Source organism: Festucalex cinctus, chromosome 1, assembly GCF_051991245.1.
Source record: "Festucalex cinctus isolate MCC-2025b chromosome 1, RoL_Fcin_1.0, whole genome shotgun sequence".
In the NCBI taxonomy this organism is placed as follows: Eukaryota; Metazoa; Chordata; class Actinopteri; order Syngnathiformes; family Syngnathidae; genus Festucalex; species Festucalex cinctus.
In genome coordinates this window covers 12198537-12225504 of record NC_135411.1, presented here as the reverse complement: position 1 = coordinate 12225504, position 26968 = coordinate 12198537, and the positions used below count along the sequence as shown (strand labels likewise).

Genomic DNA, 26968 nt, shown 5'->3' with positions numbered 1-26968 from the left:
CAAATACAATGCAACATACACATTTCGTTAAATAAATAAATACCTTTCTCACAGGATAAGTCATACCAAACATTATTATGAATAAATATACATAATCCATGTGAGGATTTTCATGCAAATTGTTTAGCAAGGAGCACCAAGAATAGGAATAGATCCCCATCATAAAAAAAAACAACAACATCTAGGTTGATGTATCAAAAATCATCAAACAGGAAGTTGCACACAAACCAACCCACGCTGTTGAAAACATTGCCTGCTTGATGGGGGGTGCAATGAAAGCCTGTGCGGCATGCGTGCATCATAAAAAGTGTGTAGTGTGTGCAGCACAATTTATTTTGCTGCACGGAGACATCCCCATCACATATTTACATACATGCCAGCAAATCTTTCTGAAATAACCCTGTGACGTGACCTTTGCGACAGGAAGCCTCGGAGGCGACTCGCTTCCATGCGCACTATCGTCCGCTTCAGGTCACACCATTGAGGTGACGTCACTTGAATTCCCTTCAACACATACGAATGGACAGAAATAGACACATGGGGACAGTATTTGGAACACGAACTTTTCATTAAAAATGAATTTTTGGAACATGCGTGAGCCAAGGCAAGGTTTGTGTTTTTAGTAGAATAAGAAAAACATCTTTCCAGTATTTACTTTTAGAGCAACTATCCCCTGCAGTGAATATATTTGACATGTATTTTGCTGTCACATCAGCCAGGGGCATAATGATTGACATCCCCTCCCCCATCATTCCTATTGTTGCATATTAGTGACTATATGTTTTGTCATCTCATCAGCGGAACCCTGTGAGCTGTTGAGTCAAGTTCCTCCGACTAGTTTTGACTTGTTTACCTCCACCTTGTCTCCTCGGCCCTCGTCCCGAGCGATGACGGTTACGTAAGAGCCTCTGAAATGTAAGACAGCGCGTGGAAAAAAAACGGTTGCTCCGTGTGACAGGAAGCCCAAGTCGAGCAAGACACTTTTAGAAAGGAGAGTGAGGGAAAGGCTCTTTTTAGCCGCTTTGTCGGATGGAAGCTGTCGGGTTGTTTGATGAACTCAAGACAAATGTCATAAAAATATTCACGGAGGTTTGTGACTGCTAGGTAGAAGGTACAGTATTTCTTTATGCAATATTAGGAGAAAGCATTTGGGTTAGAAGAGGGTGGTTGCCCTCACAGGGCCACATGCAACATGACAGTATAAATGCAACCAAAATAAATACTACACCTTAATATTATATAACCCCGAATATTACATATATTACATTCAAATATTTGGACAAACAAACTTTTTATTGGACAACCACATCATTGAGACATAGTTTGTTTGGATAAGCATTTCTTTCCTTTGCATGCTTGCAGCATGCCAGACTGAGTGGGACCAGATCGGATGCTGGTTGAGAGCCGACGTGGGTCAGGTGGTCAACGTGTCGTGCTCGGACATCTTTCAGCATTTCTCCAGTGGTCAAGGTCAGTTGGAAAATGCTCAAAGTTGCATGTTGGGTTACATACTGGACCACTGCGCATGCAGACCCCGCTCGCTATTACAACATAATATGCAGGGATTGTAAAAGTCACTTAAAAAATGTACCGGTAGTCCCTTACAGTGATTTGCTACTAGGCATGGGTCAATATTAGATTCTGATGGTATGAAGAAAGTGAGAAAAAAATATTATGGTATTGTGGTATTAAAATTACAGCTCTAAAATGACCTTTTTAGAAATATTGGGGAAATAAAAACATCATTTTTTTCACATTGAATTTTATAACAACTGACAGCTGAATTTTTCAACTTAATTTGTAACAACTATTAAAAATTGTGACCCTCCTTTGAAGCCAAACTCTCCTTCGAACCCCTACTTTGAAACCTTGACTGTTTTAAAACCCCAGGTCACACATTCTGACAGCTGAATTTTCCCACTTAATTTTGTAACAACTGTTAAAATTTGTGACCCTGCTTGGAAGACAAACTATCCTTTAAAACCCTACTTTGAACCCTTGACTGTTTAAAAACCTGAGGTCACACATTCTGACAGCTGAATTTTTTTAACTCAATTTTGTAACAACTAAAAGTCTTGACCCCGCCTGAAAGCCGAACTCTTCGTTGAAACCTTACTTTTAAACCTTGACTGTTTAAAAACCTGAGGTCACACATTCTGACAGCTGAATTTTTTAACTCAATTTTGTAACAACTAAAAGTCTTGACCCCGCTTGAAAGCTGAACTCTTTGTTCAAACCTTACTTTGAAACATTGACTGTTTTAAAACCTGAGGTCACACATTATCATCACAGCTGCATTTTTCCACTCCATTTTGTAACAACTAATGACCCCGCTTGAAAGCCAAACTCTTCATCTTTGAAACCTTACTTTGAAACCTTGGCTGTTTCAAAACATGATTTTGCACATCTGACAGCTGAAACGTTAAACTGAATTTTGTAACAGCTGTTAAAAATCCTGAACCTGCTCAGAAGTCAAACTCTGCTTTGAAACTCTACTTTAAAACCTTGACTCTTTTAAAATGAGGTCACACATTCTGACAGCTGAATTTTCCACTGAATTTTGTAACAACTGGTCTTGACCATGCTTGGAAGCCTAACTCTTTTTTGAAACCCTACTATGAACCCTTACTATGAAACCTTGACTGTTTCAAAACCTGAAATTGCACATTCTGACAGCTGAATTTTTTAAAACCAAATTTTGTAACAATTGATAAAAGTCATGACCTCGCTTGAAAGCCAAACTCTTCTTTGAAACCTTGGCTGTTTTAAAACCTGAGGTCACACATTATCACAGCTGAATTTTTCAACTCAATTTTGTAACAACTGTTAAAAATCATGAACCTGCTTGGTAGTCAAACTCTGCTTTGAAACCCTACTTTAAAACCTTGACTGTTTTTAAAATGAGGTCACACTTTTTGACAGCTGAATTTTCCACTCAATTTTGTAACAATTGTTAAAAGTCATGACCATGCTTGGAAGCCTAACTCTTCTTTGAAACCATGGCTGTTTTAAAACCTGAGGCCACACATTATCACAGCGGAATTTGTCAACTCAATTTTGTAACTGTTAAAAATATTGAACCTGCTCAGGAGTCAAACTCTTCTTTGAAACCCTACTTTAAAACCTTGACTGTTTAAAAATGAGGTCACACATTCTAACAGCTGAATTTTCCACTCAATTTGGTAACTACTTTTAAAAGTCATTACCATGCTTTGTAGCCTAACTCTCCTTTGAAAACCAACTTTGAAACCTTGGCTGTTTTAAAACCTGAGGTCACACATTATCACAGCTGAATTTTTAAACTCAATTTTGTAACAACTGTTAAAAATCATGAACCTGCTCATACGTCAAACTGTGCTTTGAAATCCTACTTTAAAACCTTGACTGTTTAAAAATGAGGTCACACATTCTAACAGCTGAATTTTCCACTCAATTACCATGCTTGGTAGCCTAACTCTCATTTGAAAACCTACTTTGAAACCTTGGCTGTTTTAAAACCTCAGGTCGCACATCCTGACAGCTGAAGTTTATCAACCCTAATACAACAGTTCATGGGTATGACATGACTCAACAGTTTCGGCCATATTGTCTCCAAACTGTCTGTTTTAAATGAAGGTTTGTTTTTTTACTTTGTTAATTATCTTTGGTGTCTTTGTGTTTGTTTCCATGGTAAGGGTTCGTTTACAGGAACTGCACAACAGACGGCTGGTCGGACATTTATCCGCCCTACCAGGAAGTCTGTGCTTTTAGTGATGACAACGGGCCTGAATCAGAGGTTAGTTGTAATCAAACACGTTCTTATATGCCACGTCATACTAACGAGGCTGCTCTGTACTTTGTTTCCCGCCTGCAGACCAGTTACCTGTCCACCTTTAGACAGGTGTACACTGTGGGCTATGCCACCTCCCTCATCTCCCTCATAACCGCCATCGTGGTGTTCACTGCCTTCAGGTAAAAACGAAAACAAAACAAAAATCAAAGAATTATATCGAATGTTTTGGTGCGACTGCAGCTTACAGGTTAACTCATTCACTCCCAGCCATTTTCACAGAAGTAATCCCATTCGCTCCCGGCTGTTTTACTGGATTTTGACTGATTTTGCAAGGACCACAGAATATTGTGTTCAATTGCTATAAAAGCATGGAACCTACCAAAAGAAAGATTAAAGTCTCTTTTTGTCATCAGGAAAAAAAAGTATGTTTCTATCTGTTTCCGTTTTGCAGCAATTAGCATTAGAAGAGAGCTAAGTTTCATCAGTTTTCACAAATCTATTTAAAATTCTAAGTAATTTAGCTTTTTTTCTAGATGGCCCTGGTTGATCTCCTTTGCTCTGCTGCCACCTGCTGGCCGTTTGTGTAATAACTACCATTCTGCAACCATTCTTTGCAGTTGAGAGGCTGCATCAAAGCCTTCTGTATGCTCTAGCATTAAAAAAACAAACAAACAAAACAAAACGTATAAATACGTCTTTGGGACTCTTAGAACATTAAAAAAAAACGTATTTACACGTTATTGAGTAAAGTGCGCAAATGAGTAAAGAGCAAATGAGTTAAGTGCGCTACAAGTAGTTGTGGTGAAGCAGCATGTGGCTCATGGTTACATTTTTCCCGCTCTTCTCAGGAAGTTCCACTGCACCCGGAACTACATTCACGTCAACCTGTTCTCCTCGTTCGTCCTGAGGGCCAGCGCCGTCTTCGTCAAAGACACGGTGCTGTTCGCGGACGAGACGCTGGACCACTGCTCCGTGTCCACGGTGAGCCGGCGCGGACCGGAGACGTCAAGCGTGCGACGATGTTGACCTTAACGACGTTTACGAAACCCGTCAGGCGGCGTGCAAGTCGGCCGTGGCCTTCTTCCAGTTTAGCATCCTGGCCAATTACTTTTGGCTGCTGGTGGAGGGCATGTACCTGCAGACCCTGCTGGCGCTCACCTTTGTCTCCCAGAGGAAGTACTTCTGGTGGTACATCCTGATTGGATGGGGTGAGTCAGTGTGTTTGCTGTTAATTAATAAGGTGTCAGGAGTCGCTCTTATCTTGTCCGCAATGCGGGTGAAGGACGAAGACGCGTCTAGCGGAGGACTGCTTGAGTTGTATTGTAAGTTAGGCCAATTAAAGTAGGAATAAGGAACACTTATTTATATCAACTTTGTATTCAAAATGCAAGAAGTTCAGTATATGTCATTGTTATTAACTCATTCACTCCCAGCCATTTTCACTGTAGTATTTTCCTGGTTTTTGACTGATTTTGCAAGGCCCGCAGAATATTATGTCCTATTGCTATAAAAATATGGAACCTACCAAAAGAGAGATTAGAGTCTCTTATTTTATCAGGAAAAAAAGTATATTCCTATCTGTTTCCGCTGTGCAGCAATTAGCAATAGAACATAGCTACGTTTCATCATTATTCACAAATCTGCTTTGAACTGTGGGGAAATCAGCTCGTTTTAACATGGCCTGGTTGATCTCTTATACTCTGCTGCCACTCAACCATTTTCTGCAGTAGAGAGACTACATCATATATGCTCTGGTATAAAACAAACAAACAAACAAAAATGTGTAAAAACGTCTTTGGGACACTTAAAACATTTAAAATATAACGTATTTATATGTTTTTGGGAGCTAATGAGTTAAGATATATTTATTATTATTATTATTAAATCAAATTCAAATAATAAAATGTTAATTTAGTTCAGGTTTGCTTGAGTTTTCTTTCATTATATTCAATTGTATTTTTCCATTGCATAATAAATTAAAGGATTTATTGAAAAATAAAATGAAAATAGCTAAGACTGGCCATTTTATTGTTTTATTATCATTTTTTTTCAGACCAATACCAGTACGTGTACTCATCTTGGTTAGTTACCAATACCACTAGAACAGGGGTGTCCAAACTACGGCCCGGGGGCCATTTGCGGCCCGCCATACAATTTTTGGCGGCCCGCGGCAAATACTAAAAATTATTTTTCAATGCTGTTTAAAAAAAAAAAAAAAAGAGGGTGGATTAAACATTTCTAGCTATGCAAAGACATCAATTTGCAGCTAATAATTCAGTTTCAGAAATAAAAATAGTTTCATCCACTTGTTGCTTAGTGTCAAGGTCCAATTTGTGCAAACATCACATTAAATGAATGGTTCTTAAGTGTGGTCAGTTGACGACCGATTGTTCTTGTTGTGGTTCAGAATGTCAAGTTGGGATTCAGCTGCTGCTCAGTGGAGAGGCGTATCTATTATAATGGCACACAGTGGTCACTATTTGCCTTGTGACTGTTAGCAGTTTTCAATAAGTAACTGTACATTATATCAACCATTTATAATTGCTTCATTGATTTTTACTATGTTTAACTCATTCATGATGCATTTTTTGCTCGTCTGGCAATGAATGTGTTAATAACTAGCTTAAAAAAAAATCAAAGTGGCCATTGCAGCTTTCTATTTTTCTGTATGTGCCCTCAGAGGAAAAAGTTTGGACACTCCTGCACTAGAACTTTCAATATATATCCATCCATCCATTTTCTTGACCGCTTATTCCTCACAAGGGTCGCGGGGGGTGCTGGCGCCTATCTCAGCTGGCTCTGGGCGGTAGGCGGGGGACACCCTGGACTGGTTGCCAACCAATCGCAGGGCACACAGAGACGAACAACCATCCACACTCACACGCACACCTAGGGACAATTCGGAGCGCCCAATCAACCTGCCATGCATGTCTTTGGAATGTGGGAGGAGACCGGAGTACCCGGAGAAGACCCACGCGGGCACGGGGAGAACATGCAAACTCCACCCAGAAAGGTCCGAGCCTGGACTCGAACCGGAGAATTTCAATATATAACATTTTCCACAAAAAAAACAAAAAAACAATGGCAGATAATTTTAAAGACAGACCATTATATCCAAATCTTGCATTTACCCTTGAAGTTGCATAAAAGTTTTTCCATTTTCTATAGTCGCTTATTTCTAGCACCTTGAAATAAGGCTGGGCAACAACCCCATTTGGGACTCGCCCATCCCAAAAATAAATTCTTATTTATGTGATTATTTATTTACAAGATGTTGTCACCTATTAAATGTATTCAAAATAGTATTCAATATTAAAACTCATTCACTATCATTCCAGTTAAAATGCATCTTTGACGCCTATATCCGTCAATGGCATTTAATCAGTTAATAAGGTTGTTAATTATGGTTGTTTTAATTATGATTACGTTTGTATATCTTTTTCTATGTATTACGTTTTGCTACATTGTAAATTAAAATACTTCCCTTTTATTAAGTCAAATAGACCATTTCATTGTTTTTTTAAATATTTTTTTCCAGTAAAATTAACATTTAATTTTTTGTTAATTTATTTTTATGTTATATCAGGATTGTAGTAATTAAAGAATGAGGTTAAACATTGTGTTTTATTGTAATGTAATTTTATTTGAATCAACGGTGGCATACTGCCACCCTTTGGTTTTGCAGTGTTGTTCAAAATTCTGCATATTCACCTTTGATCACTGTTACCTGTCGCAGGCCTCCCGTCGACTATTCTCATCCTTTGGGTGCTGACCAGATTCTTCTATGATAACAGAGGGTATGATATTATACAGTATACAGTAGAGTACGTTGTCACATTTAGTCACGTCACAGCAAACAAACCAAATCATCGTTTATTTGACATGTGGCTAGTTGCTGGGATGACACAGACAATGTTGGCATTTGGTGGATTATCAAAGGTCCAATAACAGCTTCCTTGCTGGTGAGTTGCTTTTGTTTGTCTCACGTCCGAATATTCCAAATGCGCTAATAAATCGCTGTCATATCGACCAGGTCAACATCGTTATCTTCATCAACGTGATCCGCATCCTGGTCCAGAAGCTCAAATCTTCCACCATGTCCGGGAACAACGACACCGGACATTTTATGTGAGTCACAAGAAGATGAAATATTAAGATAAGCTTTGATGTGGAAAAAAATAAATAAATAGCGTTTGACTTGGAATGACGCTCTAAACTGGCAGGAGTCGTAACCTGGTAGATCAAGCGTCTTCACAAAGCTTCTTTCAACATTGCACTGATTGAATTTGACTTCTAAAATCAAACCTTTGATGTCTGCCTGCAAGCAAACCTGCGACAAGGTCAAACCCTCAAAAATGTCCTTGCTTTTGACCTTATACCATTTAGTAGAGCTATTTAAGATGACTTTGGTGAATATAATGCTACATGCTAATGCCTTTTTACCCTAACACACATATAGTCATACACATGATACATGTCCATGTTAAATAACCAAAACAAAACAAAAAATATTATACGGGATGTGCAGTGTACTGAGGTGACCTTCTATTATTCCTTTGGATAACGTTTGTATTTGATTTTTGTTCAACTGAATTAATGTATAATGACGGGAAGACCTTAAAAATAGCACAATACCCGAAATAGATATATCACCCAACAGGATTGTTCAAAGTAGTGTTAATTTTGTCTGCCATTTTAAAATTCAGTCTCAGTTTTAGTCCAATTTCCGTCACGCTTGTTACATTTTTATTGAGTCCATTTTTAGTCGACTATAAATCTAGTATTTTAGTCCTTTATTTTAGTCCAAGAAAATGTAATTTTATTCGTCTAGTATTAGTCAACAAAACTGTTAACATTTTAGTCTAGTTTTAGTCAGAGCAACCATTTTACCCCTGTATATTTTTTTTGTCAGTAGATTATATTGAACTTTTTCGGATCTAAAAGTATTTCAGTTAGCCAGCATTAGTTAGCAGTTGTATTAACATTATTGTTGGACCGTTATAGCCGCGGGATTAATGTTAAGTTATAACTATAATTTACTATTTATTTATTTGTTTTACTTTTTACCGTGAATCCAGCTCCTGTCTGGCCCATGTGTTTGTGCTGTGTGTCACATGACAGTGTCACAGATTAGACGTGACAGATTAGCAGAGACAAGACTTTACAAAATCATATAATTTTCGTATCATTTGTGTTCATGAACTAAAATGTCCTCAGATTTTAGTCCAGTTTTTTATTATGTGAAGTACATTTTCGTCTCGTCTTCATTATTCGACGAAGATGCATACTGATTTTGTCCCACTTATTGTTTATTAATGAGGGGTTTAGTCTAGTCTAGTCTAGTTTTAGTCGGGTGAAAAAATGTGTGTTGGTGAAATTATTTTTGTTTAGTTTTTGTTGACGAAATTAACACTAGTTCAAAGAAAGTGTCCGAAAACGCTTAGCAATACAAATATTAAGTACTTGTACGTTAGGAAACAACATTGCTATTATGACAGAAGTATGTGAATAAGAAATCATTTAAAAAAAAAAAAATAAAAAAAAAAGTTTATATGTCTATAAATCTACAGTTGAAATCCTGAGAGAGTCAAAACGCCCTAATCATAAAAGGAGGGATAAAACAATTATTAGTTGATGTAAAACTCTTAAGTCAAGTCATACAAGGTCAAACAAACAGAAAAATAAGAAATAGTTGTTCCATGGGCAAACTGTCATCACTGGGTTATAGCACTAATATAAGAGGAAACAACAAAATGCTAACATGCTAGCAGTTGGTATGCTAAAATATAGCAAGATAGCGACCTGAGTAGTGAATATGGAAAATGGGTTTAATTCTTGCCATGTAATCATTTACGCCTACAATACTTAATAAGACCTGCTCAAATGCTAACATGCTTGCATTTGGTAGGCTAACATATAGCAATATGAAAGTGCGAGAACAATTTTACATTTTGCCCTGTTATCAGTTATGACATTCAATGACAACTGTTCAAATGGCAGCATGCTAGCAGTTGGTATGCTAACATGAGCAGTGAAAGGACATAGGCCGTTCGATAAGGGACTTCATCTTTCCCATATTCAAGTACCGTTACAAATGACGATTGACCAAAGGCTAACATGCTAGTTAGCTTTTTATTTTACTCCTGTCATCTCTATGTTCAATGAGAGTTACTGAAATAGTAACATATTAGCGGTTGGTATGCTAACATATAGCATGATAGAAATCAGAGTAGCAAAAGCGCTAAGGCTAATTCACAAGGGTTATATATACACTTTAACTGAAAATTGCTAAAATTGTAACGTGCTAGGAGTTGGGAAGCTAACATAAATAATGACTGTCACTAACAAATGATGTTATTGACTATTCTATTGAGTACTCAATTTTATTTTATTTTTTCCTTTTTCAGTTTAAAGCGACCCTAAAACCAAGGCATCACCATGAACATTTGTCACCATAAAAGTTTTCCACAGCAAAAAATAAATAAAAAATCCAAGCAGAAACACAAACGTGGCTAAACATTAGTACCAGATGCCACAAATATGGTTTTAGACACAAATATGATTTTAAAAATTATAGTTTCGATGCGTGTTGACAAATTTTTGTGGTCATCTTAACTGAATTAGCCGACTTTTTTTTTTTTTTTTTCCCCCCTAGACCGAAAATAATAAGACTCCTTGGCCTCTGGAACTACAGAGTAAAATACAAAAAACTGTAAACCGCCATTTAAATCAAATGTTCTGCATTAATAGCACACTTTGATTGGAAAGTTGCCTCTGCTAAGATGGCCGCCACGTAACTTGGTGGGCTGCTACAGCGCAGCTGCAGACATGCGAGGGCAGGAGTACCTAATGTTGTGTCCCGTGCACCTTAACAAAAACTTTCACCTCACATTGACATTTCAACTCAACTTTCAGGTGCCTGAGTTGCTGTTTTGTCTCATGACATTTAATCTACTGATTGGAAATTTACACGTGGATCTCACTTGACATTTCAAAACAAAACAATTCCTTGATGAATGATTTGTTTTTTTTTTCCCTTGTCATCTGTGAATGTTTGTTTTCTTCCTCAGAAGACTGGCTAAGTCCACGCTCTTCCTCATCCCTCTATTCGGAATGCACTACACCGTCTTCGCCTTCTTGCCCGAGAACACGGGCGTGGCGGCCCGGCTCTACATCGAGCTGGGCCTGGGATCCTTCCAGGTACACACCACATCCTAAAACACACCAGCAAGCATTCTTATTTTTTTATTTATTTATTTTAATAAAAAATGCTGCCCTTTTAATTCGGTTTCAAAGATGCAGTCTGTTGTTGTTTTTTTAAGGGCTTTGTGGTGGCTCTGCTTTACTGTTTCATGAATGGAGAGGTAAGATAGTCAAACGTCAATCAATTTTAACGGAAATTATATTCTTTTTTTTCCCCCATAATTTAAAATAGAATAAAAAAAAAACGCAGTCCTCTATCGTAGTCCGATATGCAAGCATGCAGTAGCTGATCATTGCAAGCAGCCTCGCAAAATACCTCTTACGTGACAATCGCACCCTGTTTTTGTGGTTCGGCTCCCAATACAGTTCAGCATGAATCCCCCTTTGTTCCCAGGTGCAGGCGGAGCTGCGGAGGTGGCTTTGGAAGTGCCACAGCCAAAGTCAGCGCACGCCAGCCAAGCGAAGCATCAGTCAGGTCAGTGTCGGAGCACGCGGGGGGCTCCGGCGGCCCCCCTCCACCGGCAACATCTCCACCGTATGACCGGAAGCAAAGGGACAATTAAATCCACGTTTTGGGATGAGGTGGATCAATTTGTTGTGTGCTACACTGAGCCTTGGGAAACACTTGCTGTGTGAGTCTTTGTGTTTATGCTGTGTGTCAAAAATGTTTATTGTTGTTTTATTTTTAACCTATTTTTCTAGATTATATTTCACAATTTTTATAAATTATTTTACATAATGACATTGCTTGGAATAATGTTTTAGTCTAAACCAGGGGTGTCCAAACATTTTCATTTGAGGGCCACATACAGAAAATCAGAATGACGCAAGGGCCATATAAAGTTATGAAGAGAAAAAATGAAGTCCTAAAAATTCTACAAATAATTTATGCTACAGTATATAAATAAACCAATTTATTTGTAATATGGCAATAGGGTTATTATAGTTTGGGAATTTTTTATTTTAGTTTTTATTTCATTTTGAGTTTTTTTTTTTAAATTTAGTTAGTTTTAATTAGTTTTCAGGGTGGTTCTGTTAGTTTTTATTAGTTTTAGTTCTTTAATAAATGCTTAGTTTTAGTTTAGTTAGTTTCAGTATTAGTTTTAGTTTTTTTTTATGTGTATTACTTGTGCGCAATATTTTAAAAACACCATGGCGCGACATTATTCAGGTTTATATAAAAATAAATCTACTTAAAATCGCATTAAAAATCATCTCCAAAGGCTCATGCATTAAAATAATTATCAAAGACTAAAACGAATGACATTTTTGCTATAATTATAGTTTTATTTTAGTTAGTTTTGTAAACATAAAGTGTAGTTTCAATTAGTTTTCTTTTTTTTAAAAAGCATCTTCGTTTTTATTTTATTTCGTTATTTCGTTGTTGTTGTTTTTTTATTTTAGTTTGACTTTTTTTTTAATTAGTTTTAGTTAACTAAAATGACCTTTAATAGCGCCTGTGTTTTTGACCAACACCTTCTTACTTTGACCATCTTCCAAACATTTTTATTTTTATTTTATTTGAACTGAGTCAAATGCCATTTTTAGCATATGTTGCGGGCCACTAAAAAAATGGAGGGTGGGCCACAAATGGCCCCCGGGCCGTATTTTGGACACCACTGGTCTAAACAAAATGGCTTTTGTGAGTAAATTGTGTATTTTTTGTAATACTGTTTTTTTTTTTTTTTTTTTTTTTTTGTGCAACATTAGGATAAATAAAGCCAATTAGAGTAATAAATACAATGGTATCATTTTTATTTTTTTTTTAATCTGAAGTTGTCCAAAATTGGCCATGCGATCATTTTGTGTGTGTGTGTGTGTGCCAAAATAACTATTTTTAAAAGACAGTGAAATAAGTAAGTACAATTATTTGAGATTACCTGTGTAGTTCACAATTTAATTTATTGATGGTCAGTTCGTATTTTTTATTTTATTTTTTTAATGATTGACTCCTTTGTCCTTATGTAAGTGGCTTGATATATTTTCTTGTTGTGTGTGCATTTTATGCTGTTCCCAGTTGTCACCAACCATGCTATTTAATTTGCACTCGAAGCGAGCTACCAAATGTCCGTGGTTAGACGAAGCATTTATGATCACAATATTCTAGTGTCTTAATAAACAAACCCCAATTCTAATGTAGTTGGGACGTTGTGTTAAAATGTAAATAAGAGCAACATACATGAACATTTTACACAACGTCCTAACTTGATGGGAATTGGGGTTTGTACATTTTAAACCAATTGTGGAACTTATGTTTTGTCATCTATGTTTTTACTGTTATTGTACAGTATTATTCGGCACTTTGTATCAGTACACGCTGACGTATTGTCACGTAGTATTTTACATGCCATTTTATACAAAATATATTGTATTTCCACTGTTGTTTATGGATTTAGAGAAAGAAATGTTTGTGAATGGGGAAAAAGCACAGAAATAAATTGGAAAATTTCATTCAACGTGAGAATAAAGAGAGTTTGTGGTTATATATTTTGAGACTGTAAAATATTTGACTCTTAATTCTGTTTAAATAACAACAATTATTTAGAAGCAACGTTCCGGGAATTCAGGGACCGCAGAGCATAACACAAAATTAACAGTAATGCAAAAATACATATGATTGTAATTTTTAGATGTATTAAAAGATAAATTGTAAACTCGACTCAGCTCAACTCAAGTTTATTTATATAGCGCTTTCAAACAGCCTGAACTGTCACAAAGCGCTTTACAGAACAAAACTGAAACAATTAAAAATAAAATATATGTATTAAAAATATAGCAAATAAAATTTGTGCCGGTTTTCATCTAGTCAGAGTGAATTTTTTACCTTTTAATTGTCTTTACACAATTTTATGATGTCTTTTTTTCTAATCATTTGTAAAATAAAATACAAAAGCTAAAATAAATTAACAAATGTAATTTAATTTACAATTATTTTTACTGTTACATTTAAGATCATTTAAAAAAAAATGCAATTAATATTTTTATAATAGTAAAAAAAAACAAAAAAAAACATTCTGACAGGAATAAAAATAAATGATTTAAAAAACTACCAATCAGGTCTGACAATTTTGCACATATTTATTGAGCATTCAAATGTACACAACATTGACGTGAATGTCGGACGTCACTTTTTTACGGCACATCGTCACAGGAAGCTGGATGACCAAATATCTTTTTTTATTTTTTTTATTTTTTAATCTATATACATTTACTTTTCTTATAATGCGCGTCATTACAGAGAAGTGCAACCATTTTATTACCACGCGCTCGCTGACTCGAGCGTTCAAAATGTAGTCGTAACACTGCAGGTCTCGGTCAAGACGTAAAAAACTAAAATACACAATAATACTGTATATATGAATGAATACCATGTAGTTTCATAGCAGGCATCATAAAGAGCAGCTGAGCGACAACTGTACATTCAAAAATGCATTGGCAATAAACAAGAATGTTCACAGTTATTCAAACACCAAAAAAATACTTTACACACTTATAATATTCATTGAAAAATGTTGCCAACTGCTTTCTAGCCAAGACCAGTTTCCTTTGTAAACAAGCCTGTTACCCTAGCTTAGCTTATCTTAGCCTAGCTTAGCCTAGCCTAGCTTCATTTGCACTTATTCACCATGTAATTATCTCAGTAGCTTTTGAGGCGCTTGTAAAAAGTTTAAAAACAAAGTGGGAGCTCGACATTTTGTTTTCGGGGAAATTGTGTTAAGTGAAGCCAACAAAGCACGAGACGAGCTCGTCACTTGGCGCTCAACAAGCAGTTGAAAATTCCCTGAAATGTCCAACTATGGCCCCCTACGTTCTTTTCTTTGACACGTTAGCGAAAATAGCACGCGTGTGGTCAGCCGAAGCTGGAGATATTGAAGCGCAACGTCACGCGATGTGAAGCTAAATGCTAACAAAAGTGCTTCGACTCATCAAACACAGTTCACAGTTTGTTGTTGGAAAAAGGAAATTTCGGGACTTCACAGAAGGCACGGTAACAAAATCACAACGTTAACGTTTTTTGTTGTTGTTGTTTTGTTGAAAATCCTTGTACATCAGGCCATCAAAACAAATTGGCAATGCTAAACCAGTAGACGCTACGCATGTCTATTTTTTACAGCTAATCAAAAACATGGTTTAAAACAAAAACATTCAATCTAATAGCTAAAGATAGCAAAACAAGTGGATGTGTGGCTCATTTTTATTTGACGAAAAAAAAAATCATCTAAAATTCATGAAATTGACAAGCTAGCCTAGTTAGCCAACTACCATGTGACACATATTCCTAATTATGCAAAATTTGAAATAGAGGTGAGGGTATTTCATTTTTTTTTTACATTTTCATATCGATGTTCACATTCCGGAATATTACTTGGAACGTGCCAGTGGCAGGCTGCTTTACATTTGATGTTAAAATGGATGACGGCGCCATTTTGATTCTGGAATTGAAATGTACCATTTTGATGTTCATTTTAATGAAGTTTAATTATTGAAACTGAACAAGAAACAATTCTACATGTTTTATGTGTATTTTTATTGACGAAATTGGTTTTATATTCATGTAATGTATGATTCGTGCCATAAATGTCATAGTGACAAGGGCAATGTTTTTTTTGTGTGTGCCAAAATTAAATGAATAGATCTAAACTCGGTAAAAAGAATTTTTACATACATACAAAACAAATATAATGACAAATAAATATGCTCAGTACAATTATTTCATGTTACAATTGATAATTTCATTAACTGATATTTATTTCATATTTTAGTTTTTTTTTTAATTAACGTGAAAATCACATTTGTTGTTTTAGTTATCTCGCAAGCTATCAAGTTAGCTAGCGGCTAACTAGCAGTACCATGACCTCTTTTGTGAAAATGAAGAAAGATGCGTTCACAGTAGCTAACGTTAGCTACAGCCACTTCTTCTTTTTTTTTTTTTTAACAAAAAAAAAAAAAAAAACGTGACTGCCCCCTTGAGGCGGGCACAGATAACAGCACACACTTATAGTGAACAGCTTTGACATGGTCGTTTCCATCCGAGCTGCATTTAGACGCAGAGTGACAGCTGGTGATAGTGCACGTAAGCAGCAGCAGTTTGTTTTTTTTTACTCCACATACGAAAAAAATAATGAAAATAATGAGAAAATTATGGTACAATTCGCACATTCAAGCCAACCGCTGAAAACATTACGTGTCACTTCACGTGAGATCTCAGCAAATCGCATGAGACTTCAGCCCATCTAAATAGCCGCATATTAATCCCAGCAATAATTATACATAATAAAAACGCCACGTCATTACATGTTTTTCCAGCCGTCTTTAAACAGTAATAGAACTTTTAGTTTTATTATACAATGGTTAATTAGTTGTTGTTTTCTACACTTATGACGGTTGAGAAAATGTTAATTTAAAGTGTACATCTTTAGGCAAGGATGAATTCTTATGACATCGTTTTGTATGGGGGGGGGGGGGGGGGGATATGTTTTGAAATTTGAATTTTTGCATTTTCTCTGCATAAAATACTTTTATATCATTATCATAAATGTACTAATAGTGACTTAATACTGCAATAATTTTCTAGCTTTAAATTTGAATGAAAGGGGTGAATGAAGATGATTCATTTAAAACGTATGATCTGCAATATTTAGCATTTTTCTGCAAAATCGTTTATCGACTGTAATGTCTTAATTTGCCAGTTGATCAAAATAAGAAATAAGAAATGACATCTTATAAATAAGAAATTACATATATTTAATATTTATCAGCATTTTTGGAAGAATTTCTATGCATTTAAATTAATGTGAGTTTTTAAATATTTATATTTGTCCAACTTCTCATTGAATTGATTGTATTTTTTCATACTATTGACAGAAAAAAATCCTCCTTGGGAGTTATACAAGTATTTAATTTAATATGTACATGAAAATGGAAGATGATAATAATAAAAATAAATACATAAAAATCACACTAACATCCAGAGTAAAGCACAACACTGTACATTCAATGCAGGAAATGGCTTTTTTTTTTTCTCTCAATGTCCATTGTAAATGAAAGAAAACAAAAAGACGAGTGAGGCACTTTTTTGTAGACGGATGTACGGCTTTAGTTTGATATCCTTGTACGACGTGTTGTAAAGCTGCAGATGAAGTCATGACACTGCTCTATTGCACTGAAGATTTCATTAAAAAAAGTCATTCATTTTGGCACTAAATCTACTCGAATAATCTCCATATTGAGTCGAATATGGCATGAGATTACAGATTTGGGCTCCTTTTTTTTTTTTTTTTTCAGACATTACATTACAATATTCGTTATGCAAACGCAATAATACGACAAATCTACTATTTACAAAGTCCACAATTATTATTATTATTTTTTTGTGTATTTTTTTTTTTTAGTGATCTCCTTTGACATACTCAGTACTTACGGCTGATTGTAGAAAAGTTGAATGGAACATTTAAACGATGAGCATTTTTCGGAAGGGGTGTTTATATTAGGGTTGGGTTTTGGGGGTAAAGGTCACAAGCAAGGCAAAAGTTTCTTTCACCTTTGGACTTCTATGGCACTTTGAAGCAAATTGATGTTCACTGTACACAAAACCTAATTTAACCTCATTAATTAAATAAACTAAAAAAAAGAAGAAAAAAAAGAAAAAACTCAACATTTACAACGTGACCTTTGATTGTTTTGAATGAAATCCCAAGCGCACCATCGAGGGAAAGTATAAATGAAAAATGACTCATGAGCCAGGTGGGGTCTCTTCATTCAAAACGACTGGCGGCGAGGGCGACGCCATCAGACGCTCAGGTGGGCAGGCTGATGTTGGCGCTCTCCGCCAGCGGGCTGGACATGCGGATCTGAGAGCTGCTCTTGCTCAGGATGGACAGCTGCGTCCCGCCGTTCACTCCGCTGCTGGCCAGCGACGGGTGCCTCTGCTGCTTCAGGTCCACGGCAAAGTATCGGTTCACCGTCCAGCTGCGCCATTTCCTCTTGATCTCTGACTGCACCTTCAGGGAGAAACTTCACAAGGTCATTTTTACATGTACTTTAGGCATCTTTTAGCAGCGTCAAATGTCCGTCCGGATTGAAATCGCAAATACCAAACATTATTCATTAGTCACTCGTAATATTGTAAAAGAATGCTGTCAAACAAAATATCGTTTATTATGTCGATCTGCTGTGATAAATACTTTTTTTATAGAATTTTTACTATTTTTTTAATCTTGCACATAAACGCACCAATAAAAAAAAAAAAACTTATTTTAAAAAAATAATGAAAACTAACGAAAATTAATGCAAATTAACACCCTGAAAATTAATTTTTTAAATTCAATTTCAATTTGATCATTGATTTCATTCATTTGTAAAACAAACAAAAAAAGACAATATAATATAAATAATAAATTAATTAAATCTTCATAGTATTTTTTTTTAATCTTGCACATAAAAAACACACAAAAAACTAAAAACTTAAATGAAATCTAAGCATTAAAAAAACTAAAACTAATGCAAATTAATAAACACGCTTAAAATTATTATTTTTTCAATTCAATTTCAATTCGATCATTGATTTCATTCATTTGTAAAAGGAAAAAAAGACAAATAATAAAGTAATTAATTTTTTTTTTAAATCTTGCACATAAACACACAACTAAAAAAACAACTGATTACAAAATTAAATGAAAATTAAGCATTAAAAAGCTAAAACTAATGCAAATTAATAAACACACTGGATTTTTTTTCCATTCAAGTTGAATTAGAAAATTAATTTAAATCATTTCTAAAAGAATAAAAGGCAATATAAAATAAATAATAAATCAATTAAAACTTCATAGTATTTTTTTTAATCTTGCATACAAACATACAAAAAACTAATAAAAAAAATTAAATGAAAACTAAGAATAAACAAAACCCCTAAAACTAATACAAATTAACAAACACACTTAAAATTATTATTTTTTCAATTCAATTTCAATTTGATCATTTCATTCATTCAATGATTTCATTCATTTGTAAAAGAAAAAAATACAATATATAATAAACAATAAATTAATTTAAAAAATTAATCTTGCACATAAACGCACCAATTAAAAAAAACAAACTTATTTTAAAAAAATAATGAAAACTAACTAAAATTAATGCAAATTAACACCCTGAAAATTAATTTTTTAAATTCAATTTCAATTTGATCATTGATTTCATTCATTTGTAAAACAAAACAAAAAAAGACAATATAATATAAATAATAAATTAATTAAAACTTCATAGTATTTTTTTTAATCTTGCACATAAAAAAACCACACACAAAAAATAAAAACTTAAATGAAATCTAAGCATTAAAAAAACTAAACCTAATGCAAATTAATAAACATACTTAATTTTTTTTTCAATTCAATATCAATTCGATCATTGATTTCATTCATTTGTAAAAGGAAAAAAAGACAGTATAATATAAATAATAAAGTAATTAAAATGTCATAGTATTTTTTTAATCTTGCACATAAACAAAAAAAATAATAATTCAAAAATTAAATGAAAATTAGGCATTAAAAAACTAAAACGAATGCAAATTAATAAACACTGGATTTTTTTTCATTCAAGTTGAATTAGAACATTTATTTCAATAATTTCTGAAAGAAAAAAGGCAATATAAAATAAAAAATAAAAAAATACATTAAAACTTCATAGTATGTTTTTTAACCTTGCACATAAACACACACAAAAACTACTTAAAAAATTAAATGAAAACTAAGCATTAAAAAAAAAAAACTAAAACTAATGCGAGTTAAAAAAAAAAAAACTGTTAAAATTATTTTTTTCCAGTTCAAATTCAATTTGATCATTGATTTCATTCATTTGTAAAAGAAAAAATATAAATAATAAATTAATAATAAAAATAATAATCTTGCACGTAAACACACAACTAAAAAACAACTAATTAAAAAAATAATGAAAACTAAGCATTAAAAAAAAACTAAAGCTAATGCAAATTAATAAACACTGATTTATTTCATTGATCATTGATTTTATTCATTTGTAAAAGGAAAAAAGACAATAAATACAAATAATAAATGAGTTAAAAAAAATGAGACAAAAAACAAAATAAAAACTAATTATAACGGAAATTCCAAAATTATTATACCACTGAACCATAATAAAATATTGTGCTGTGTCAAATCCTTAATGCAAGGTTTTCTGTTTTTTTTTTGTCCCCCCCCCCCCCCCAAGTTCATACTGTGACCTCCCTGAGTTGGTCATTTTCATGTTTCTTGGACGTGTTGTGACTGAGGGACTCCAAAAAAGTCATCTGAATCTATTTGACCCAATTTGGATTACTTTCAACAGTTTTAAAAATGCATGATTCTTGATTGTCTGCATATTTGGACAAGTACACGTCTCCTCAAAAGGATGCAAGGCGGGTAGCACAGCTTACCTCTCCGTTGAGGAAGCAGTAGAGAACAGCGACCACAAAGCCCTGCAAGGGGGCAAACAGAAGAAGTTTAAGATTTATTGTATTTTTTTTAAACATCAACGACTGACTTGGTTTGAGTGACATCATCGCGACGTTACCTGGAAGGATCCGAGGCCCAACTCGAAGACCAGCCGCTCCCGCTTGCTGACGTCCTCGGGGGAGAAGGCGAAGACGGTGTAGTGAATTCCAAACAGCGGGATGAGCAGCAGAGTGGAACGCGCGAGACGCCTGCGCAACACACGCACCATCACACGGCATCAGCATATATATATATATATATATATATATCCTAAAAATATCTCAGTGCCATGTAGTGCACTTGTACAACCACAATAATAAACTTGTGAGTTCATTAACGGTGTTATTACGCCGAGTTGTGTGGGAAGGTAACCTTGACGTTATTGTTGGACAACATCAACACGCAACAAACGACACAAGACATGTACAGTATGATGGCAGACACAAAACAGAAACAAAAACAGGACGTGACACGTACAAGTACACATTGAAAGCACTTCCAAGGGCAATTTAGAAGAAAAATGCAGCAACTAGTAAACAAATGACGTGTTTTGGGGTTGCTTGAACAAATCATTTAAAAATTAACAATAAATTAAAAAAAAAAAAAAGTCCCATAATAATTTGTAAAAATAATAATAAATAAATACAAGAAAAGAAAAGAAAAGAAAAGAAAAGAAAAGAAAAGAAAAGAAAAGAAAAGAAAAGAAAAGAAAAGAAAAGAAAAGAAAAGAAAAGAAAAGAAAATAAAATAAAATAAAATAAAATAAAAGAATAGTAATACAACTTTCTGTTTTAAATAAATGATGTCTTTGGTAATAAACAAGTAAATGTAAATACATGAAAGCATCCCTTAAAAAAAAAAAATCATAACAATAATGAATACCCAAATAAACATCAATTCAATTAATAAAAATTAATAAATATTATGAAAATAAATCAATAAATATCATAACGATTAAAAATAATAATTGCAATAATTGCTGGTACAAAAAACAACTTTTAAAATTATTATAATATAGTAAATTAATTAAAACAATTAGGAGTGAGTAAATAGAAATTTAAAAAAATAAATTTGTGTCCAAAAATGTGTCCAATTGTAAATTATTTGTGAATTTTAGAGTAAAAAAATCAGTTGTCCAAAAAATCTAAATAAAAAATTTCATTAAAATTATATTAACTAGTCTATAAATAAATAAACAAGTGAAGACAATTTAATGCAAACTAATTCAATGAAAAATGTCATTAACATATTAAAAAATCTTATGCATCTTATTAACATAAATGAAGGAATATTTTTATCACCTTAAAAAGGACATCAAGTACAAAATTAATAATTAAATAAATAATTTGATGAACATAAATTAATAAAAATAATTAATATTATGAAAATAAATCAATAAATATTATAGTAATTAAACACAATTGGAATAATTGCTGGTACAAAAAAAAACAACTTTTAAAATTATTATAATATAGTAAATTAATTAAAGAATTAACAAAAGGAGTGAGTAAATTGATTTTTTTTAGAAAATATCAATTTGTGTCCAAAAATGTGTCTAATTGTGAATAGTACAGTGAAAATCAGTTAGATAAAAATCTAAATAAATAAAAAATGACACTAAAATTATATTAACTAGTCTGTAACATAAATAAATAAATAAATAAATAAATAAATAAACACAATTGAACACAAACTAATTCAATGAAAAATGTCATTAACTAACATCATTTTAAAAAATGCATGTTTATTAACATAAATAAATGAAAAATAAAAAGTACATCAAGTGCAACATTAGTAATTAAATAAAGAAATCTGGTGAAAAATAAATTAATAAAAATAAAAAAAATCAAATTTAAATTGACATTAACCATAACTACATTAAATAAAACAATTAAATGATATCGAAACAAAGGTTCAAAGGTGACTTTAAAACAATGCCTATGACTGGTAAAGTTTTATGATGGTGGACTATTCCCCTTTTTGAAACTTCTGCAAAAAAAAAAAAAAAAAAAAGTCTGATTCCCTACCCAATTCCCGTGCGAGCACATTAGCAAACTGCTGCTCTTTAAGTCGGAGGTCAGGATTTGCTTTTTGACATGGAGGGGAGCCCAAAAAGGTTGCAAGTCATTTTAAATGCCAAATGATCCCAGCTAATAGAATCATCGTGTCATCATGGCTAAGACGACCCGCCGCAATGTGCGCGTCTATTTCATTAATAAACTGTACGAGCCCCTTGAGTTGTGTCAAGTATATCATGCAAACACACACACACACTTACAGCGTGATGGCGGACAACTCTGACATCCTGCACGAATGCTGAACAGCCTGTGAGGGCTCACTGAAGCATTTCTGAGCACAGCTGCTACACAGCACAAAGACAACACAACAGCACAACTAAGACAACGTCTGTAAGGACACACACTCGGGATCACGCACACGCATACACGCGCACACTCTGCAGTGATCTGCAGGTAACGTAAGCCGTGTTTTGTTTGGATACTTTCTCAGTAAGTTCATTTTGAAGTCCCATCCGAAAATATGGCAATTTTGACAAATTTGTAAAAATGCAGTATACAATAAAAAGTCTACACACCCCTGTTCAAATGCCACAGTTCAATGAATTAAATCATTTCATACCATTAATATGACCTAAAACCGCTACAAGTTACTTAAAAAAAAAAAAAAAAGTAGTAAAAATAAACAACTGTGGTATTGTGGTTGCACAAATGTGCACACCCTCTTATAAATAAATGATGTCTTTGGTAATAAATAAGTAAATACAAATACATGAAATCATCCCTTAAAAAAAATTGTAGCAATAATGAATACATAAATAAATATCATGAAATTAAATTAATAAAAATAACAAATATAAAGAAAATAACTCAATACCATAATGATTAAAAATAATAATTGCAATAATTGCTGGTACAAAAAAAAAAAAAAAACTTTGGAAATTATTATAATATAGTAAATTAAGTAAAAGAATTATCAAAAGGAGTGAATAAATAGAAATTTAAAAAAACAATTTGTTTCTAAAAATGTGTCCAATTGTAAATTATTTATGAATTTTAGAGTAAAAAAATAAATAAAAATCAGTTGTGCAAAAAATATAAATGAATAAAAAATGCCTTTAAAATTATATTAACTCATCTGTATCATAAATCAATCAATAAGTGAACACAACTGAATATAAATTAATTCAATTAAAAATGTCATTAACTAAAATAAATTTTAAAAAATGCATATTATTAACATAAATAAATGAATATACTTTTAATCCCATTAAAAAGGACATCAAGTGCGACACTGAATAGGAACAATTTGTTAGTATATGCATATGATAGAAATTATAGGGAGTAATTTATTGTTGACAAATTTTCCTTTCTTCCTTTAAATTTTTATTTTTATTTAAACTTGTTTTTTGTTACACTTGTAATGTGCTTATGTTTATATATTCAAAACCAATAAACCAAACCAAAGTGGGGATGCTCAGAATTAACCAATCAGATTGAAGCTCGTGTTAAACAGGTCTAATCTGAATAACAAAAAATTAAGTTTAGCTGTTCTAGTAGGCTTTCTCTGTCTTTTTGTTGTTGTTGGTGTTGTCTAGCAACATTAACTTCTTACACCCTCGCTCAAATCAGCCTGTTTTGAGGGGGCGGGCCACTGCTCACCCCGCCTACGGAAGCGTATTGCTTTTGCTACCACAACAACCAGGGGCGGAGCTTCAGGCTTAGGATAAGTCTGGGGGGTCTACTTTAGCTTTGGTGTGAAGAAAGAAAAAAAAACGAAAAAAAAACATGGATTGCATTTTCCCTCGTGGTGGCAGCACTTCATCGCCAAGCCGGCGAATCGCTCTTAGTGTGTACTTACAGATAAATGCTGGATTCGTTGCCGCCAATGTCAGGGGACTGCAGCTTCTGCACCAGGATGATGATGATTCCCACAAAGAGAACAAAATTGATCTAAAAACAGCCACAAAAACGTCTTGTTATACATAACATCTTCAGGCGGGCTTAACATTATGGTGGAAAAAAAAAAAAAAAAAAAGAACAACGTGATTAGCTTCTTTCATACCATGATGGAGGCAACTACAGGTCCTTTGATCACCCACCAGAGAGCGGTGTGCTCATTTGTATCCCAGCATCTACAGGAAGAGGAGGAGGAAACGGTCTATAATCTGACAGTACAAAAGCCTCCACGGTCATTGCGTAACTGTAAAGATGTCATTTGCACATAATGATGATGATGTATTTGTGGTTGATAAAATGGTGGATAAAAGAGCTTGAACTCACCCAGTGTCGTGAAAATGGAGCCTCAGCACAGCCCAGATGGTCACACAAATAGTGGGGGTTCCTATTTAAAAAAAAAAAAGAAAAAAAGAAAAAAAAGAAAAAAAAGAAAAAAAAGAAAAAAAAAGAATTTATAGCAAAAATATGTATTATTATTTATGATATTACTTGCTGCTGCAACACTATCAGAAAAACAGTCACACTTGTATACAGCCAGGTAGAGTATTTTTTTGCTCATTTATTTCAACTAATTCATAGTTAGTGTAGTGGCGCCACCTTGTGAGAGAGTTGGTGAATTACAACAGCAGAAATGTTGAGATTTGAAGTGCTCTTTTGAATACATAAAATATGAATAAAAATAAAATAACATACAAAAACATATCCTGCACTAAATGCAGCATGTTAGGATATTTATGTTTAATATATATAATATAAACTACAAAATCGCAAATATCAATTTTCGGATGAGAATGTATAAAATATGTACTTAGTAAATAATTATAAAAAATTATATAATTATAATTATTAAAAAATAATGTGTAAAAAAGCACCATGTAAAATATACGACTAGATAAAATATAAAAAAGTACTACTTACAATAATTAATATGAATATGTAATTAAAAGGATAAAATACATAATATTACTTTTCAAGTTAAAATTGATGCTAAAATTATAAAATATGTTTAAAAAGTGCACCGAATAACAATAATTGTAGACTTAAAAGACATATCTATGAAAATAAATATTGTTGTTGTTTTTCAGATAAAAAAAAAAAAAAAAAGTCCAATAAAAATACATACCATATATCGCTGGTATTGTGCCAAAACTTGGCAAAATTTGATGTAATTTCCCCCCCCACAAATCTATACTACTGGGTTTTGTTTTTTGTTTTTTTTAACACATTTTTGAGCAATCTAAAGTGTTGAAAATGGCTTGCGCACTTTTCTAATGTAAAGTTAATGGTTGAACAAACAGGCCATATCGGGTGTCTCCTGAAAAGTCACGATATTTCAGACAAGGATTCCGCCAGCAATATGTTTACAGCACTAAACGCAAATCATACAATATGAATATGATCGAAATAATATTGTCACCTGAGTTGTGCTCACAAAAACAAAAAATATATATATCAAATTCGAAAAGACTTACCCCATCCGACGATGGTGTACCAGTAGAAATATCGCCTCTCGGGGAAGAAGGTCTCCACCAGCAGGGTGAAGAGGTAGAGGCCTTCGATGAAGAGCCAGAAGTAGTTGGACATGACGCAGTAATGGAAGAACACCATCACCGCTTTGCACGCCACCTGCATCAACACATAACAGGAAAGATGAAAATCAATCCCCGCATATTTTGCAGTTCGGCATTAGTCAATTTGTGTATTAAAAAAAGAAAGAAAGAAATTTAGACTGTTATTCACTGAAAATCTTGTCGATTTGCTGGTTTTGTGCTCAGGCCATTGTGTACAAGGTGTTGATGCTTTATGATCCTTTCTGTTTCAAATAATTTGCCGCCATCTTGTGGTATCTGTATGCATTACACACCGTTTTGGGGGTGCGGGCGGTCAATTATTTACAGATTTTGGCTATTCCCGGCAGGGGTCGGACGTTATTCTCCGTGAATGGTGGGACTTCATTACAGTGAAAAGGCTTTGTTGCCATGGCAACAGGGTTGTTAAAACATTGAAAGCATTGATGGTGTTCGGGTTAAAGAAACTATAAAAGGCATTTTCTCTCAGCCTATCATCACATAAAAATAATCATAAAGATTTATAGAGTCACATTTTTTTTTTTTTTTACATTTTTATATATATATATATAATTTTTTACTTTTATTTTTTAACATTTTTTGATGTCTCTGAGTGCAAATGGATGCCTCATGCAGAAGAGTCACATGATTTCCCACTGCAGAATAAAATAAACAAAATGATTTGTTACAAATGCATTAAAATATAATTTTGAAAAAAAAAGGAAATAGCTTTTAAAACTGTCATATATTTAAGAAGAAATTTTTTCTTAATTATTTAATGGAGCAACAATTTTTGGTAAATTGTACTCAAAATGAACACCAAATTCAAACCATGCGATTTGTCCCAGCCGATCAAAAAAACAAAGATAAAATTATAAATAAAACATAATATAACCAAAGTACAATTACTGTGAACTGGTGTTCATTTATTTTGAATTTACAGTTAATTATCAAAATAAATACATA

General features: G+C 33.5%; 2 protein-coding genes across 9 annotated transcripts in view; one reads left to right on the top strand and one right to left on the bottom strand.

Moving 5' to 3' along the window:
* ghrhra (growth hormone releasing hormone receptor a) overlaps nt 1-13424 on the top strand; it is a 31371-nt gene extending 17947 nt beyond the window's left edge. For 2 of the 5 annotated variants that reach the window (XM_077516893.1, XM_077516868.1), the window contains exons 3-13: nt 1363-1470; nt 3675-3775; nt 3854-3951; nt 4621-4753; nt 4827-4980; nt 7509-7569; nt 7665-7734; nt 7806-7900; nt 10843-10972; nt 11095-11136; nt 11370-13424. In XM_077516893.1, coding sequence (XP_077373019.1) covers nt 1363-1470; nt 3675-3775; nt 3854-3951; nt 4621-4753; nt 4827-4980; nt 7509-7569; nt 7665-7734; nt 7806-7900; nt 10843-10972; nt 11095-11136; nt 11370-11516 — 1139 coding nt within the window. In that variant the 3' untranslated portion in view covers nt 11517-13424. Of the gene's footprint in view, nt 1-1362; nt 1471-3674; nt 3776-3853; nt 3952-4620; nt 4754-4826; nt 4981-7508; nt 7570-7664; nt 7735-7805; nt 7901-10842; nt 10973-11074; nt 11137-11369 lie in introns of all 5 variants that reach the window. The other 3 variants (XM_077516874.1, XM_077516904.1, XM_077516883.1) reach the window with 3 other exon arrangements.
* A 609-nt stretch (nt 13425-14033) lies between these two features.
* LOC144016116 (pituitary adenylate cyclase-activating polypeptide type I receptor-like) overlaps nt 14034-26968 on the bottom strand; it is a 34289-nt gene continuing 21354 nt past the window's right edge. Inside the window, exons 9-16 of one of the 4 annotated variants that reach the window (XM_077516829.1) lie at nt 25907-26060; nt 24759-24819; nt 24541-24610; nt 24337-24428; nt 22739-22822; nt 20540-20669; nt 20403-20444; nt 14034-17989 (exon numbers count right to left, since the gene is read on the bottom strand). In XM_077516829.1, the coding sequence (XP_077372955.1) occupies nt 17765-17989; nt 20403-20444; nt 20540-20669; nt 22739-22822; nt 24337-24428; nt 24541-24610; nt 24759-24819; nt 25907-26060 (858 nt within the window). In that variant the 3' untranslated portion in view covers nt 14034-17764. The remainder of the gene's footprint in view (nt 17990-20402; nt 20445-20539; nt 20670-22738; nt 22823-24336; nt 24429-24540; nt 24611-24758; nt 24820-25906; nt 26061-26968) is intronic. The other 3 variants (XM_077516838.1, XM_077516847.1, XM_077516856.1) reach the window with 3 other exon arrangements.